Here is a 15,841-nt window from a genome sequence, read left to right on the forward strand (position 1 = left end):
TGACCCGTGGTGGCACAGTGGATAAAGTGTCGAATCAACATGGAGTACAGAGGTCACCGGTTTGAAACCCTGGGCAGATGCCCGCTCCTCCACCACCACCTTTCTCTCTTTCTCTCCTCTCTTTAAAATCAATCAATCAACCAATCAATTCTACGTCACCTTTCAGGCCCCCTAGTATAAACATCTATATCGTATCCCCCAATCCCTGCAGCCCACACAGCTGCTGTGTGATAAGTGTGTAGAATCTGCACCGTATGTCTAGGAGTCCTAGGTTAATTCTTTTCTTCTGAGCAGGTTGTTAATTCCTTGTGGAGATGCGTCATATCACATTTTATATGTCTTATGATCCCCTTCCTCACACACCTGTTGGCAATAATTTCATGCTGAAGTGGATGCTGTTAACTAAAAGCAACCTTGACCTGGACATTTAACCTCTCTGTTCTTTGGTCTTATCAAAGTCAGAGTATCAGCCAGGCAAGTTCCAGATTTGTAAAACAGAATGAACTTTGCTTAGATTTACAGAGCTAGCTAAGAGATAATGAAGAAGGCAGTATCTAAGGTTGCTGGTGCTCTCTGAACAAGGTAGCACAAATCTATCCATCAGCAACATCTGTGACAGAAAGCCAGTGAGGTAAAGGACACAAGCATCACACGCTTGCTGTCTCACCGCATTCACGACTGGATGCTCAACCAGGTGGCTCCGCCCAGTCCCGAAGTGAAGAGCTTTGGGAAAAAATCAATTGGCTCCATGGAGAAAATCACCCTCCATTCTCATGGCACCCAAGGAACAGCCTCAGATGATGACTCAAAGAGGACAATAATTTATATTTCTCCAACAGAAGCATAAAAGGCCCTTCCCTAAAAGGAAGGAGTCAGGTGTTTTTCTTTTTTTAAACAACTTTCGGAGGTTTCCAAGAAAGACGAGCGCTACCAGGAAAGCACAGAGCTGAAGCCTAGGGAAGGTGAGAAGGAGGAGGGGCTGCAGGAGGTGCAGACCGCGAGCACCGTCCTCTGGTCCTTCTGTGGGGCTGGGCTGAGTGAGCCTCTCTTCTGAAGGTGAGTGCTGCCCTCCCCTGGCCTGTCTATGGAGCACAGCCTACCGGGTGCTGGCCTTGCCCCGGGGCCCCGGGCTCCTGGCCCTGGCCCTTCTTCCCACAGCTTCACATCCGGGTCTCTGCTTTCTTTCTGCTGCATTTGACTCACTCTGATAAGGAGAAAGACTCCCACCTCTATTTTTTCCCCTTAGTAGGCAAAGAAAGAAAGGACTTTACTTTGACATTACCTTTTATATTTTAGAAGGTATAGAAGTCAGAACAGAATTTTTGAACTGAAACCCTAAAAAGTCATGTAGTCCCCACTCACTACCTTTTCATTTCGTTTGGTAGATTTTAACCTTCAGCTAGCAGGGAAGTTTTCGACCCCTCCAACCCTCAAGCTGCTGTCACTCACTCTCAGACATCCCTGCTCGGCAGCTCTGGAGAGGGCAGCTCTGTCACCCTGGCCCGTTTGCTGAGTTCTTCACCAGGTGGCTCCTCGGCCGCTTCCAGCTTGCGTTTGGGGGATGCTGGCCCACTGGGCAGTGGTCTTGGGCCTGTAGGGAAGCAGGTCAGGTCACACAGACTGCGCAGCACCAGAACGGTGCAGTGGCAGCTCTTTGGGGGCAGGGAGACTGCTCCTCAGTGCAATGTCAGCCTGCTGCCCCGCAGACCTGCCCCTCAGCCTTCCTTTCTGCGACAGCCTTGCCTGGAAATGCCCGAGGAGAGCATGACCAGGCCTGCAGGCAGCAGAGCCAGCTTTTGGGCCCCACACCTCCTGGCCTCAGGTCCGACGTGGCATGTCTACTGTGCTTGCTCTGAAGGTGAGGCAAACCCTCGGCGCCCCTAGATCTGCCTTCTGAAGTAGGACCAGGCAGCGCCCTCACCAGCCTTGCTGAGCAAACTGAAAGGCCCTGGAGTTCCTGCCAGTCTCACCTTACGGATCTTCATCCCAGGGCCCAGAGGAGGAGGTTAAGAATGCAGCAGGTCTATCTACTACTCTCTCCCTGCCACCCTGAGCCATGCCGCCAGCATCGGCCGGGACCGGCCTCTTTCTGGGCCCCCTGTACTCAGTGCTGCCCGCACGGTCCCCAGCATGCCGCAGGCAGCGAGCTCCGGTAAACACTGCCAGGTCAGCCCTGCCAACTGATCTGAGCCTGCGATGAGCTCCTGCTGCACCTCATCCTCCCCTCCTCCAACCTCCTCCCTCTGGATGTGCCAGCTGCTGCGGCTCCCTGCCTTTGTTCCTTCAACAGGCTAAGCTCGTCCCCACCTCTGGGGCTCGTCCTGCTTCCCCCTTGGCTGGGAATACTCTTCCCTCAGTTCTCCGAAAGGCTGGCTCTGCTCACTACTTGGGTCCCTGCTCAAAGGTGTTCCCTGATGATCTAAAGTCACCTGAAGTAACCCCTGCCCCAGCTCTTCTCTTCTCAGGTCACTCCCTTTACTGTCTGTCTGCCCCAGGGGGATATAAGCTCCTGGGGGCGCAGGCTACGGCAGGCCCACCGCTCCTCACCTGCGGCACTCAGGCCTCCGCTCTGGCTTGAGCCAGGCTCTGCCACCGGGTTGCTGAGGTCTTCCACACAGGAAGGGACAGATGCCAGCAGACCTGGGAAAGAGACAGGGAGTAATCAACACACTCTCACAGGACTGCAGAGGGCCACAGGGTAGGGGAAGCAAGGTGGGGTCCTGGGCCATGACACTGAGGTTCCATTTCTGCCCGAGACTACTCAGAGGCCTGATCCAGCCCAGGGTGCAGTGTCCTGTGCTGTGGGAAGTCAAGTCAACGTAACGGCCTGGGAGACAGCCCTCAGTCTCCCTTGCCAAATATCTGGAAATGCCCATCTACGCCCTCTGATCCCAGGGGTGCTGCCCTTCCTTTCAGAGCTGGGGGGAGGGGCAGTAGCGGCTCCTTACAGAGTCCCCGGTAGCGGGAAAGCTGCTGGTAAATCTGCTTCATTCGCTCAATGTTGAGCCGGCTGGTCTCGGCGTGGTTGACGATGGGCCGTGGGTAGTCCACACCGATGATGCACTTGGCTGCCTTCTGAATCGACTCTGGGGCATTCCAAGGCTCATAGATGTATCGAGAGGGGAACCCTTTCAATTTGGGCAGGTATCGCCTGAAACACACACACCAGACAACCCATCACACACTGAGACCCTCCTTCAAAGGGTCCAGGGTATCCCGTCCTAGGAGGAGGCCACAGAGGCCGAAGCCAGAGTGCCTGGCAGGCACGCTCACCTGATGTAGTCCCCACTGGGGTCGGTGCGGCGGCCGAAGCCCACGGGGCAGTAGCAGTGGAAGAACTGCTGGAAGAAGGCGCTGCAGGATAGCCACATCCAGCTGCCCGCGTTCACGCTGAAATCGGCGTCCAGGAGCAGCTCGTCAAACACCTGCATGGGGACAGGGACGTCAGCCTACCTGGGTACCCATGGCCACGTGCTCCCCAACTCATCCCATGCCTCACAGAGGAAATCCATGTCCTCTGAGCCTGCAAGGAGGATGTGGAGGGGATCTCCTGGACCCAGGGATCCCTCCCCACCCCCAGCCCGGAGGGGGCTGTCCCTGGCGGCTGGGCCTGACAAGAGGGCACAGGCCAGCTCCCCGCTGAGAGAGCACTCACCCGGACCCCGCTCTCCCAGCTGACCCAGAGGTCCCCGCGGGTGAGGAAGCAGGCCACGGCGTGCCGGGCCAGATGGTGGATCCAGCCCTCCTGCCTCAGTTGGGTCATGATGGCGTCAATCCAAGGGAAGCCTGTCTTGCCCTCGGCCCACTTGGCCAAGGCCTCAGGGTTGCGGTCCCAGGGTATCTGGATGCAGATGGGGTTCCCCTCCATGCGGTCAAACCTGGGGTTGTTGGTGGCGGCCGTGTAGAAAAACTCTCGCCACAGGAGTTGCCCAAACAGGGAGAGAGGGGGCGTGCTGTTCCGCTTCACCTTGGGAGTGGGAGGAGCACGTGGATACAAAGGAAACAGTCGTCCAGCTCTAACCCCCAGGGCCCCCGCCCCTCCTGCAAAGGAGCGTGGAGCTGCTCTGAACCTCGCTGCTCCTAGACAGGTGGAGGGACTGTCCCCTAGAAGTGCACAATGTGTGCGCAAGGCTGGAGGCCCAGGCCTGGCTGTGCCCTGCTCTGAGCAAGGAGATGGCTGCAGAGGTGGGCAGTGGGCGCCACGCTCCCCAGACTGGTCATCATCCTTGCCTTCAGGTCCCTGGGTGCCTCCCCTTCTAAATCATCAAAAGGCCTTTTCCCATCACCACACATAAAAAGTGCTCAGTCTAGATTTTGGTTACTTAAGTTATATACAAAAACCTGGACTGGGGGTCACAGGGGAATTAAGAGATCAAACCTCCAAGCAAATAATGATCTTCCTAAAATCACAAGACTACCCACTAAATCCATCAAAGCCACCTCATGCCACAGAACCCTGATACTGACAAGGACAGGAAAATGTGAAACGACTCAGACACAAGGTTGCTCCAAGGAGTCTGAACAGCTGGGTGTGTTGCCCTCTCTCCATCTGGGGATGGGGACATTGCTGCAGGGACACTTGCCCATGGTCTGTGTGCCATGGCCAAGCAAGCAGCCCTCCGGGTCATCTCCTTCCTCATCACTGATGGGCAGCAGCCAGTCTGGACTCCCTTGTTTAACATTAGCTCTGGACACACCCTCCAAAGGCACTCTTTAGCTCAGGACTGGCTCCAGCCTCGCCCCCCTGCCTCCTACCAGCAGACCTGCCACCTCCAGGGATACACTCTGAGCTGGCTGTTCTGCCTGTCCTGTCCAGTTCCACCTGGCGTCCTGACTTTGTGCAGATCAGCAGTTGGGGTTGTGCTCGGCTCTGCCAGCTCCTGGATGTGGGCTCCTCCCCTCCTCCTCTGACTATACACACACTGCGCACCTCCAGGACCCACAACCCGGTCCCCACGCCCAGGGCCAGAGGGAAGACCCCTTTTCAGGGTGTCTGAGTGGCCTGGAAGACCCTGGCCCCCTCTGCTGCAAAGGGGGTGGGCACGCCACCCTGCCCGGGTCCTCACCTTTCTGTACAGGTCCCACAGGCGATAGTAGAAGAGGCGGCAGGAGAGGCAGCCGAAGCGCAGGTAGGGGCTGAGGCCCGTGGGGCTGGCCAGCAGGGAGTTGGCATTCATCCGGGGCCTCTCATAGTTGGCAACCCAGGCCTGCAGCGACAGAGACGGTGAAGAGAGGAAAGGCCTGGACGTTACAGACAAAGAACTGAGGCACCAGCATGTATCATTACCTCCTTTTGAAGGAATCTGCCTGAGGTCACAGAAAGCCAGGACTTGAACACTGCACCCATTTCGCTCCTTCATGCTGGTAGGATTTTTGATGGACCCACTATCAGACCTAACAATGAGGCCAAGGTTCTTGTCCTGACCCCGTATAACTTGTGGTATGATGGTGAACAAGTTATTTAGTTCCCTCAGCTACTTATCTATTACATGAGAACAAATTCCCCCTCCGGGGGACTAAATAAAATGACAGATATGAAAGAATCCTGTCAGCACTGAATGGTCTGTGACTATACAGAAGAAAGGAAAAAAGTCTTCTACTTTACAGAAGAAATATCCCTATGTGGGTCCCCACTCTTGTCACAGGGCCACTGAGGCTGCTGCTGCAATGTGGCTACCCAGGGACTTCTCAACATTGTCCAACAGTGGTTGCAAAACAAGAGACTCTCAACCCATCCCTGGGGACCCATAATGTCATTCACTCCTGGGACCATGAGTCACATGGGATTATTGGTCTTGTTTTATCATTAATTACTGCTGGCATCATACTTGACTCACAACCCACTGTTACCCGTGGTCTTCGTCTGACCTGAGCAATCCTCTGAGGCAGCAGGTATCATCATCTCCTTTGGAAGATGACATGACGAAGCTCCAAGGGTCATGTGACCCTTCTGGAGTTACTCAGATGGTAAGAGGCAGGCTGGGGAACGTAGCTTCTGACTCGATTCCAGTCTTCTTCCACTACATCTAATAACTATGTTCTCTTTGTCAACTCCCAACACTTTCCTTCTCTTCACGATCACTAAGTACCTCACAAACTCTGCGCCCTCTTTAGAACTCATACCCCAAACTGTGCCACCACCCTTCAGCAGACGACCTTCCTTATAAGGGAAGGGAAGCCATCAGGCGAGAAACACCTCAACGTTAAGCCACCAAGTCTACAAACTCACTGGCAGCCACCCTGCCACCCGCGCCTCCTGTGACCCTGCCCAAGGCCAAGGCCCGCACCTGGCTCCGTGGCCCTCCCCTCTCCTTCTCCTGCACATTCCATCTCCTCCTACAGCTTCCACTCCGACAGCACTGGGGATGTGATCTCGTTTCTTCGCAAACGAACAAACACAAAAGTAAAGGACTTCCAGGAACCCTGTGCTTCTGGGTGCTCTTCCCTCCCCTCACAGCAGTCTCTCCCATTTCCCCACAACCACCTCCACGTCCTAGCCCATCTAGCCCCGCTTTGCCTCCCCCGCCCACCAGGGGGCTCCCACAGCCGTCTCCGACCTCCATGCCAGGACTCCTGCAGGCATCCTCTGCTCCTGCATTCCTGGGCCTCCAGCAGCTCTCCCTGCGGACCCTGCCCCCGCACATGCCCTCCATGCTGTGGGCCTCTGGGCTCCACACGCTCCTGGTGTCTCCCACCTGGCTGGCTGCTCCCATCAGTGCTCCTCCCGATCCTCTAATGTTGGCAACCCAGCGTTCTGGCCTAGGTCCTCCACTTAGCTATGTCCCTGGGTGAGCTCATCCAGCCCATGGCTCCTAAGACTGTCTCTGCAGATGACCATCATGTCTGTGCCCTCGCCCAGACCGCTCCCCTAGACTCCATCCAACTCCCTGCCAGAGGCACCTCAAGTGTAACAGGCTCTTTTCTTCAAACCACCCTTCCATTGGGATTTCCTATCACAGAAGCCACACCTAGCAGCCCAAACCAATAGCCTGGCTAATACCTTTGATCCTCTCACCCAGGCCTGTCATTTCTACTGTCCAAATACCTCTCAAATCTGTCCTTTCCTTTCCATTCTCTATTGCTACCAACCCGGTCCAGGCTAAGACCCTATCCAGACTGGAAAACTGCCGCAGCCTCCTAACTGACCTCCCTGCAGCTATTCTTGTCCTCCTCTAATCCAGTCCCCACAACGGGACCAAGATGATAATTTAAAATGTCTTTCCCTCAGGACAATGAGTGCACTGGGTTTCTTGTTCTTAGGACAGGGTCTCAAATCTTAGACATGGCTTGTAAGCACCCCACAGTCTAGGTGGACCCATCTTTCTAGCTTCACCTCTTGTCACTCTTAATTTTTTTTGGTGAGAGAGACAGGGGCAGATAGACAGAGAGAGAGAGATGAGAAGCATCAACTCATAGTTGGCACCTTAGTTGTTCATTGTTTCTCATATGTGCCTTGACCAAGGGGCTCTAGCTGAGTCAGTGACCCCTTGCTCAAGCCAGCGACCTTGGGCTTAAGCCAGCAACCTTGGGCTCAAGCCAGCGACCATGGGGTCATGTCTATGATCCCACATTCAAGCCAGCAACCCTGCACTCAAGCTGGTGAGCCTGCGCTCAAGCTGGATGACCCAGCACTCAAGTCGGCGATCTCGGGATTTCAAACCTGGGTCCTCGGCATCCCAGGCCGATGATCTATCCACTGCGCCAGCTCCTGGTCAGGCTCCTGCCACTCTTCTGAAAGCACCATACTTTCATTAGCCTTTATATATGCAGCGCTCTCGGCCTAAATGCTGTCTTTCTTTCCACTCACTTCTCTTGGTTAATTTGGACTCTTCCTTCAAGTCTCAATCTAAAGGACACTCCCTCAGCAGGTAATCCCTCGGGTATTATGTTATGTACCCCTAACTGACATAAAGTATATTTGCCTACTAGACATCCTTGCTCACTTTACTTTGAAAACCTTTTTTATGTGAAGTAAAACCAGATACAGAAACCATGCAGATGTGTGGCTTCATGAGTTATTCTAAGTCAAATGCTACCAAGAATTGGAGCTTTGCAGGCTACTCCAGAATGCTGATTTTGCAGGCTACCCCATCTAAATGCTTATCCCTATCATGGTCCCTTCTCTCCCCTGTAAGTGACCACTCACCCAACTTCTATAATAATCACTTCCTTGCATTAAAAATGTTTATATTTTTCTGTTTTTGCAAAGCATATGTAAACCTACTATACTATTCTTTTAACATACTTCTGTAAAAGAAAACCTATAAATTTACACGTAGCTATAGATAAACAGCCTGTTTGCTTAAAAGATTCTAAGAGCTGCCCTGGCCGGTTGGCTCAGCAGTAAAGCGTAAGTTGGCATGTGGAAGTCCCAGGTTCAATTCCCAGTCAGGGCACACAGGAGAAGCGCTCATCTGCTTCTTCACCCCTCACCCTCATCCTTCTCTCTCTCTCTCTTCCCCTCCCGCAGTTATGGCTCAAATGGTTCAAGCAAGTTGGTCTCAGGCATTGAAGATGGCACCATGGCCTCACCTCAGGCGCTAAAATAGCTCAGTTGCTGAGCAATGGAGTAGCGGCCCCAGATGGGCAGAGCATCCCCTGGTAGGGAGCTTGCCAGGTCTATCCCAGTTGGGGCATATTCGGGAGTCGGTCTCTGCCTCCCTCCTTCTCACGTGTAAAAAAAAAACAAAAAAAGATTCTAGGAGCTAACCTCCAAGTAGCAGCCTCCAAGCCTTCAGGCATTTTGGCTCCAAGAGATTTGCTTACCTTCTACCTTAAAACCAGGATGACAAAACCAGACCATCACTTGACTGGCTCTGAGATGTTTATCAGAGCAGACTGTGCTGACTCACACACAGCACCCTCAAAAGAGAACCCACAACCGCCCCCCCTCCTCCGGCTTCCTTTGTTCTGCCTTCCCCCCTCCTCGCTCATAAAACCCCCCGCCTGTCCCAAGATGTTAAAATGGTCTCTGTAACATTAGCCCACCGTCTTCTCAGGCTGCCAGCTCTTGACTAAACTGACTCCTTGCTCCTCTCAAATCATTGGCTTTCTGGGCAGCAGGCAGTCAAATGTGGGTTCAGTATCACAGATCTGGAAGGGAGGGCTTTATCAGTTATTTCTTGTATTTTTAAGTGGTATTTTTTCTTTATACAAATGTGCATCTCCAGGCCCTAGAGCAGGGGTCCCCAAACTTTTTTCACAGGGGGCCAGTTCACTGTGCCTCAGACCGTTGGGAGGGCTGGACTATAAAAAAAACTATGAACAAATCCCTATGCACACTGCACATATCTTATTTTAAAGTAAAAAGACAAAACTGAAATAAATACAATATTTAAAATAAAGAACAAGTAAATTTAAATCAACAAACTGACCAGTATTTCAATGGGAACTATACTCCTCTCACTGACCACCAATGAAATAGGTGCCCCTTCCAGAAGTGCGGGGGGGTCCGGATAAATGGCCTCAGGGGGCCGCATGCAGCCCGCGGGCCATAGTTTGGGGACCCCTGCCCTAGAGTTTAGTCTTGGCCACTTAAGAAACTTTGATGTGTTATTTGTTTCTTTTACTCGATGTATTTCTTGCTATTTCTTTCTTTTCCATTTAATTTTCCTTTGTAAGAGTGCAGGCCAATGGATGTGTACTGATTCCACAGTCTGGATTACGCTGACTGCACACTCATGTGCAGCTCAACATGCCCCCGTCCTGTGGGTTGTGTGCAAACTGGCGACAGGTACCAGAGACTGGATTAGACTCAGACTTTTCTCACTGGTAAGACTACAGGGACAACATAATGCCTGATTTTCTCTCTTTATGGGTTCAGCAGTCATTCATGCATAATATGTCACCACTGGGGGTTTACAAACTGGTGGTATTCTAATTCTATCATTCCTTTTCCATTTAATAATAGATTACTTTTATAGAAAGGTGCTGATTCTCAACTACTGTTGTGTAGCCCAGTGGTAAAGGTCATACAGTTTGCCTTCCCTTTTTGGTAACAGCACCTAATTTTCTTGTGGTGACACACCCTGCCCTAATCTCAGTCCAAGTGGGCAAAGGGGAGCTAAGCCCACTTTCTGACTCTGGGAGAGGGCTCATGATGCAAGTTCGGCCGGGAAAGCATCCTTCCCTCAGTCGGAGTGACTGAGTCAGGAATAGTCATAGGACCCAAGAACAGGCCAATGAAAACACTCCCAGGACATTTTCTGGAGCTTTTGGAAAGGAGGCACGTAGCTTCCTCTGGTGCTACTAAGCACATTGAAAACAGCTACTGGTGGCCACCTTTGCCACTGCTCAAGAAAGCCTGCGTGACAATAAATGATACAGAGGAAAGCAGAGCTGACAGATGGAGAATGTCTTCCTCGCAGCAGTATTCGGACACCTGGATCCAGCTGTGCCTGAAGGACTCTTGGTTGTGTGAGTTAAACCCCTTGTTTACATAGTGGCCTAACCAGGTAGTGGTGCAGTAGCCAGAGCACTGGCCTGGGATGCTGAGGACCCAGGTTTGAAACCCTGAGGTTGCCAGCTTGAGCGCAGGCTCACTAGCTTGAGTGTGGGGTGCTGACTTGAGGGTGGGACACGGACATGACCCCATGGTTGCTGGCTTGAGGGGGGTGTCACTGGCTCAGCTGGAGCCCCTCAGTCAAGGCACATATGAGAAAGCAATCAATGAACTAAAGTACCACAACTATGAGTTGATGGTTTGTATCTCTTTCCCTTCCTGCTAGTATGTCCCTGTCTCTCTCTCTCAAAAAAAACCCCCCAAAACAAAAAACATCAAAACTCCTTTTTCCAAAAGCCAACTTGTAAACAAAAACTGATTACTATAGCCCCTTTGTTCTTTGCTCCCATAATCCTCTGAACAACTCCTTTCCTAACCCTCAGCACAACGTAATTCCTTGTTTCATGCCTGCCATCTCCAATTGACTGTGCTTCTGAAGAGAGGCTCCAGGCCTGTCCTACTGGGCGGACTTTCTAGTAACTAGATGACCTTGACAAGAGTAGATGTTCACTTCAGGTATGGAGACGGAAGATGGTAAAATAAAACCCCTGAAATCAGGTGAAGCTCCTGTCCATCAGGCACCTTTTGTTCTCGCAGACGTCTAGGACGCAGTATTCCCTCTGGCCACCACTGAGTTTGAAGGGTCCTGACAAGACCCCATGACAGAAGGGGCCCTTCAGGCATGGGTGGAAAGGGAGTCCAGACTTGATGATCTGAGGGGCACTCCTCTACAAAATGCCTTTACGTTGGTTAACAACCCACAGGGCCACAGTCAGCTCTTCCAACTCTTAAGTCTTGTTCTATGCTCGCCTCCCCGTTTGTCATCTCTACCCTGTGCCCCTCAGCCCACTTCTGTCTCCAAACTGATCCCAAGACTCTCTGGGTAAAGTCCTGGTGTGGACAGACAGCTGGTTCCCCCGCAGCCCTTAGGCATCAGTCCTCATCCTTTTAAGTGAGTGGAACTTGCTTTGAGCTCTGATTGATGACAACAGCCAAATGGGGACGTCAAGGCTGGGCCCTCAGTCCCTGCAGGACTGGGAAGCATTCTTCCCAGGTAGACCTGTCTTAGTTTTATCACTGGGCGGCTGGGCCAAGTGCCTGGCCATGTGAGCATGAATACAAAAAGTTGCAACTTTAGGGACCACGTCTATAAACTAGTTGCAGGGGCTAGGAAGCTAGGAGTTGACTGCTCTCAGTGACGAGAGCCTTCTCTGCTCCTCTAGTCCAGGCGGTTGGGGCCATGTGCCACTGTTAGAAATGCCTCTGGGGCCTCAGCCTCCTTCCTTCCCCTTGCCAATTCCCACCCCGTTAGGAGGTGGGCCATTTGTTTTCTGCGTCTAAGCAAATGGAAATCCATGCCTTGGACGGGACCCAGCAAAAGGTGTGGGACATATAAAGACAAAATAATAAATCTTCTGACCCTTACTGGCTAGATACCCTTTTTTTTTTTTTCAGAGTCAGAGAGAGGGATAGACAGGGACAGACAGGAATGGAGAGAGATGAGAATCATCAATCATCAGTTTTTCATTGTGATACCTTAGTTGTTCATTGATTGCTTTCTCATATGTGCCTTGACCGTGGGCCTTCAGCAGACCGAGTAACCCTTTACTCGAGCCAGCGACCTTGGGTCCAAGCTGGTGAGCTTTTTCTCAAACCAGATGAGCCCATGCTCAAGCTGGCGAGCTCGGGGTCTCGAACCTGGGTCCTCTGCATCCTAGTCCAACGTTCTATCCACTGCGCTACCGCCTGGTCAGGCTAGATACCCTCTTTAGTAAGGGGAACATGCCCACAGATGAAAGACGGCAATCTAACGTGAGTTTTAGCATCACAGAAAACGAGATCTTACTCTATTACTTACCAACTACGTAACCTTAGGCAAGTTTGTAACCTCTCCAAGCCTCAATTTCCTAATCTACAAAATGGAGAGTAAATAGCTACCTTGCAGGGTTCTGAAAAGATAACAGGAAATGAGCAAGCAGGCACTGAACCCAGAAAGGCGCAGCCCAGTGACCAGCAGGTGGTAAGCACTCACTAAATGGCAGCGCTGTTATTGCCGCCTTTGTTATGGCCCTCAGGAAGATGTTTTATTTTTCAACCACTTTGGGCTAAGAGGCACTACAACCATGAACCTGACCCCATACCACTCACTGCATGGGTGCCAACATTTGAAGTTCAATGTTTCAGAAATGAAGGCCATACCTTCCGTTCCAAGTGCTTATCCAGGCGGGCCAGAGCTTCTGTCTCTCCTCCTTGCCAAACAGCTGGGCCGAGTCCTTCAGTGGGGAACCCTACAAGAGAAGGCAGGTCACCGGACCGGAGGTCAGGCCTTCCCCGTGCTAGCTCAGCAGGTCTTGGCACACTGGTCTGTTCTTTGAGCTTTGCAAGAACTGAACCGTGGCGTTCTTGGTGCTACTGGGACAGAGCTCATCCTAACGCTGCAGTGTTTTCTAGGCCATCCTGGCTCCTTCCCACTGTGACTCTTCCCCCGCCTCTCCCCTGCCTTCCCATCCCAGCCACTCTTCCTTCCAGACAGACAGAGCAATCCTGGACTGCTTGCCCTTTCAGCTTAGCTGGTGACAACTGTGATTCAGGTGAGAAAGCAAATTGTTCAGATCAAAAAATAGAGTGGGGGAGGGTGGGGAAGGGAGAAAGGGTGCAGTCAGTAACCCAAGAGACCGAGAGCCCTCCCCTTCAACAGAAGCGGTATGATATCCCGGTACTAAAAAGCCCACTGAGGCCAGCACCAGACTGTGCCTACATCATTTGAGAGGGAAAAGTACAAAGACAGGAGTATGAACTAGAAACATAAGATTACATATGTAAGTACAAACAGAAAAAAGACCAGAAGGACCTACTCCAAAGTTAACAGTGGTTATCTGAGCAGTGGGTAATAGTGACTGTTACTTCTATTTTCATTTCCCTATTGTCTACAATGACATGCATCACTTTGACAAAGAAGGAAAAACCAGTGAGGTATTTTACGAAGCAGAAGTGCAGGCACAGAGGCTTGGGGCCGGAAGCACACACCCAGCTCCTCCAGGGAGGGCACGCCGTAGGTTTCATCGTGGTTCTCCTGGATCTCGGCCGGGCAGCTCTCCATCTGCTGGCTGGTCACGGAGCCCACGGGCTTCCTGGGCAGCTCCATGCGGCTGATGATGGCCTGAAATCGCTTGTAGGTAAGGGGCGGCTTCTGTCCGTTTAGCTCAATGATCCTGGGAATTGCAAAGCGCACCCAAAGTCACTCACCACGCCCTTTATTTCAGGCCCTGTCCACCCAGAAGAGCACACACTTCGAAGCATGGAGGGTACTTTCCTTATCTGCTCACAAGCCCCACCCCGAAGGGGAAAGGAGGGGCAAGCGAAGCTGCATCTCCATTTTACCGAGAGGGAAAATGAGGCCCAGAGAGCTGGAGCAGGTGCCTCAGGTAATGGAGCACGGCAGGGTCAAAGCTGCGGCTCAACTCCAGGTTCCCTGGAGTCCCCGTGGAGCCGCCTACAGACAGAGACTGACCAGATCTCTCTCATCATGGAAAAACCCCCACTAGCCTTCTTGGTACTTGGACTCCTATCCAAGGCATGGGAATCCCCATGGACCCTCCTCTCTATCCCAGCGTAAGCCTTGAAGAAGTTCTTTGAAGAGAAGTTCTTTGAAGTGTGTCCCCTTTGTGGGACACACTTCCCTTGTTGGCCCCTACTTCCTAGAGCAAAGAGGTAGAGAACAGTTCCTCCCCCTAACTCAGAGACTGGGGCTGGGGGCAGTGACAGCAACAGCTGATACTTAATGGGTACTACGCAGTTCACAAAGTATTTCCTCATGAGCAAGCAGCTGTATGAGGTAAGAAGAAAACATATAGGGGAGTATGGAGAGCTGAGGCTCTTTATATAAGAATGGGCTGGGATGAGTCGGAGAAAGACTCCAGGGCTTTTGTTGGCCAACAAGCAGCTTAAGCAACTGGCTGGCTGTATGCGTTCATTTCTCAGCTCGGCTCTCTCTCCTCCACCAGTGAAGATAGCAGGTTGGCTGCTGCCTGTGCAGCACCACCCCCTCCTCTGGCACGTGGCAGCAGGAGGAGTTCCACACCCGGCATCTCCTCCTATGAGCTCGGCTCACGTGCAGAGCTGTGTGACCTGGCCTCCTGGCAGCCACCACTGGGTCGGGACAGGGGGCAGGGAGAAGTGGTGGCTGCCGGCTTGGCAGCAACGGCAGCAGCAGGGGGTGACAGCCCTGCCAGGGAAGGGGAGGGAAGGGCTGCCTCCTAGAATCTCTGAAAGCACAGAGGCCTGTCCCCGGAGAAGGCAGCTACTCGGTAGTTTTATCAGCTCCCTGCGGTGATCTCGAGAGCCTCTCGAGCAACATCTAAATGCATGACCCGGAAAACTCAGATAGCCAGGGCGGCCCAGGGACCTTATATTAGGGACAGAAACAGGGCCTAGGAGAACAGAGATCCTTTGGAAGAGGTAATATTTAGGGTCCACTGGACAATCCTCAGTCCATAAGTCACAGAAATCAAACCAGAGGGGCCCCATGTTAAAAAAGAAAAAGTAATTAAAGAAAACAAGAGGGGAAAAAAATAGGACAGGATTGTTTTCTAAGTATTTATTTTTTTCTGATACAAAGTTCTATATTTCCTAAATATTGAGGTCAAAGGGCAGTCTTTGCAGACCAGGGCAGGAGTGGCAGCATGAGGAGTGGACAGGACCGGAGCATATGAGGAGCAGACCTATCCAGACCTTCAGTGGGGATCCCCACGCTTCCACCCCTTGGGACTCTGAGCCTCTCTGTGTGCAGATCAGGTAAAGCTCTCTGTGACCTGTTCTTCAAGCCCAACTCTGGTCCATTCTCCTCCAGCATCTAGAAAATACCAAACCTCATGTGCTACGTGGCCCTACTGCTACACCTCTCTGAGTTCTGCTCAGCAGGGGCCCAAATCACCTGACCCCTGGGAGCCACCTTACCTGTCCAGGTCATAGAGAGTGTGTGAGTTCTCAGTCACCACCTCCACACCAGCCTCCTTGGCCATCTTCATGATGGCAGCATCCCGTTCTTTCCCAAAGGGCTCGGAGTCGTATTCAAAGGTCAAGCGGGTCACCCCCCATTCCTGCAGAAAGAAGATCTTTTATGCTAAACACTGTCTGGGGAGGAGGGGGAGCTGGGCACTCCGCTCCTTCCTGGGAGGAAACAGAGCAAGGCAGGAGTCCTGTCAGAACTGGCAGCAGAACAAAGGGGACAATGACTTGAACAGGAAAGTAAACAAGCTGAGGTTCACAAGGTTTGAGGAGGGCAGGCCCCTGAGGCCAGGTCCGCAGCATGGCACCAGTGGAGCCTGAGGCTAGTGGTCT

At 52.3% G+C, this 15,841-nt stretch overlaps 1 protein-coding gene across 1 annotated transcript in view; it reads right to left on the reverse strand.

Moving 5' to 3' along the window:
* CRY2 (cryptochrome circadian regulator 2) overlaps positions 1-15,841 on the reverse strand; it is a 38,928-nt gene that overhangs the window by 10,659 nt on the left and 12,428 nt on the right. The window contains exons 3-11 of the mRNA XM_066362713.1: positions 15,458-15,600; positions 13,529-13,713; positions 12,701-12,789; positions 5,067-5,207; positions 3,656-3,967; positions 3,274-3,425; positions 2,949-3,151; positions 2,548-2,640; positions 1,450-1,591 (exon numbers count right to left, since the gene is read on the reverse strand). Coding sequence (XP_066218810.1) covers positions 1,452-1,591; positions 2,548-2,640; positions 2,949-3,151; positions 3,274-3,425; positions 3,656-3,967; positions 5,067-5,207; positions 12,701-12,789; positions 13,529-13,713; positions 15,458-15,600 — 1,458 coding nt within the window. The 3' untranslated portion in view covers positions 1,450-1,451. The remainder of the gene's footprint in view (positions 1-1,449; positions 1,592-2,547; positions 2,641-2,948; positions 3,152-3,273; positions 3,426-3,655; positions 3,968-5,066; positions 5,208-12,700; positions 12,790-13,528; positions 13,714-15,457; positions 15,601-15,841) is intronic.

This window comes from Saccopteryx leptura, chromosome 1, assembly GCF_036850995.1.
Source record: "Saccopteryx leptura isolate mSacLep1 chromosome 1, mSacLep1_pri_phased_curated, whole genome shotgun sequence".
In the NCBI taxonomy this organism is placed as follows: Eukaryota; Metazoa; Chordata; class Mammalia; order Chiroptera; family Emballonuridae; genus Saccopteryx; species Saccopteryx leptura.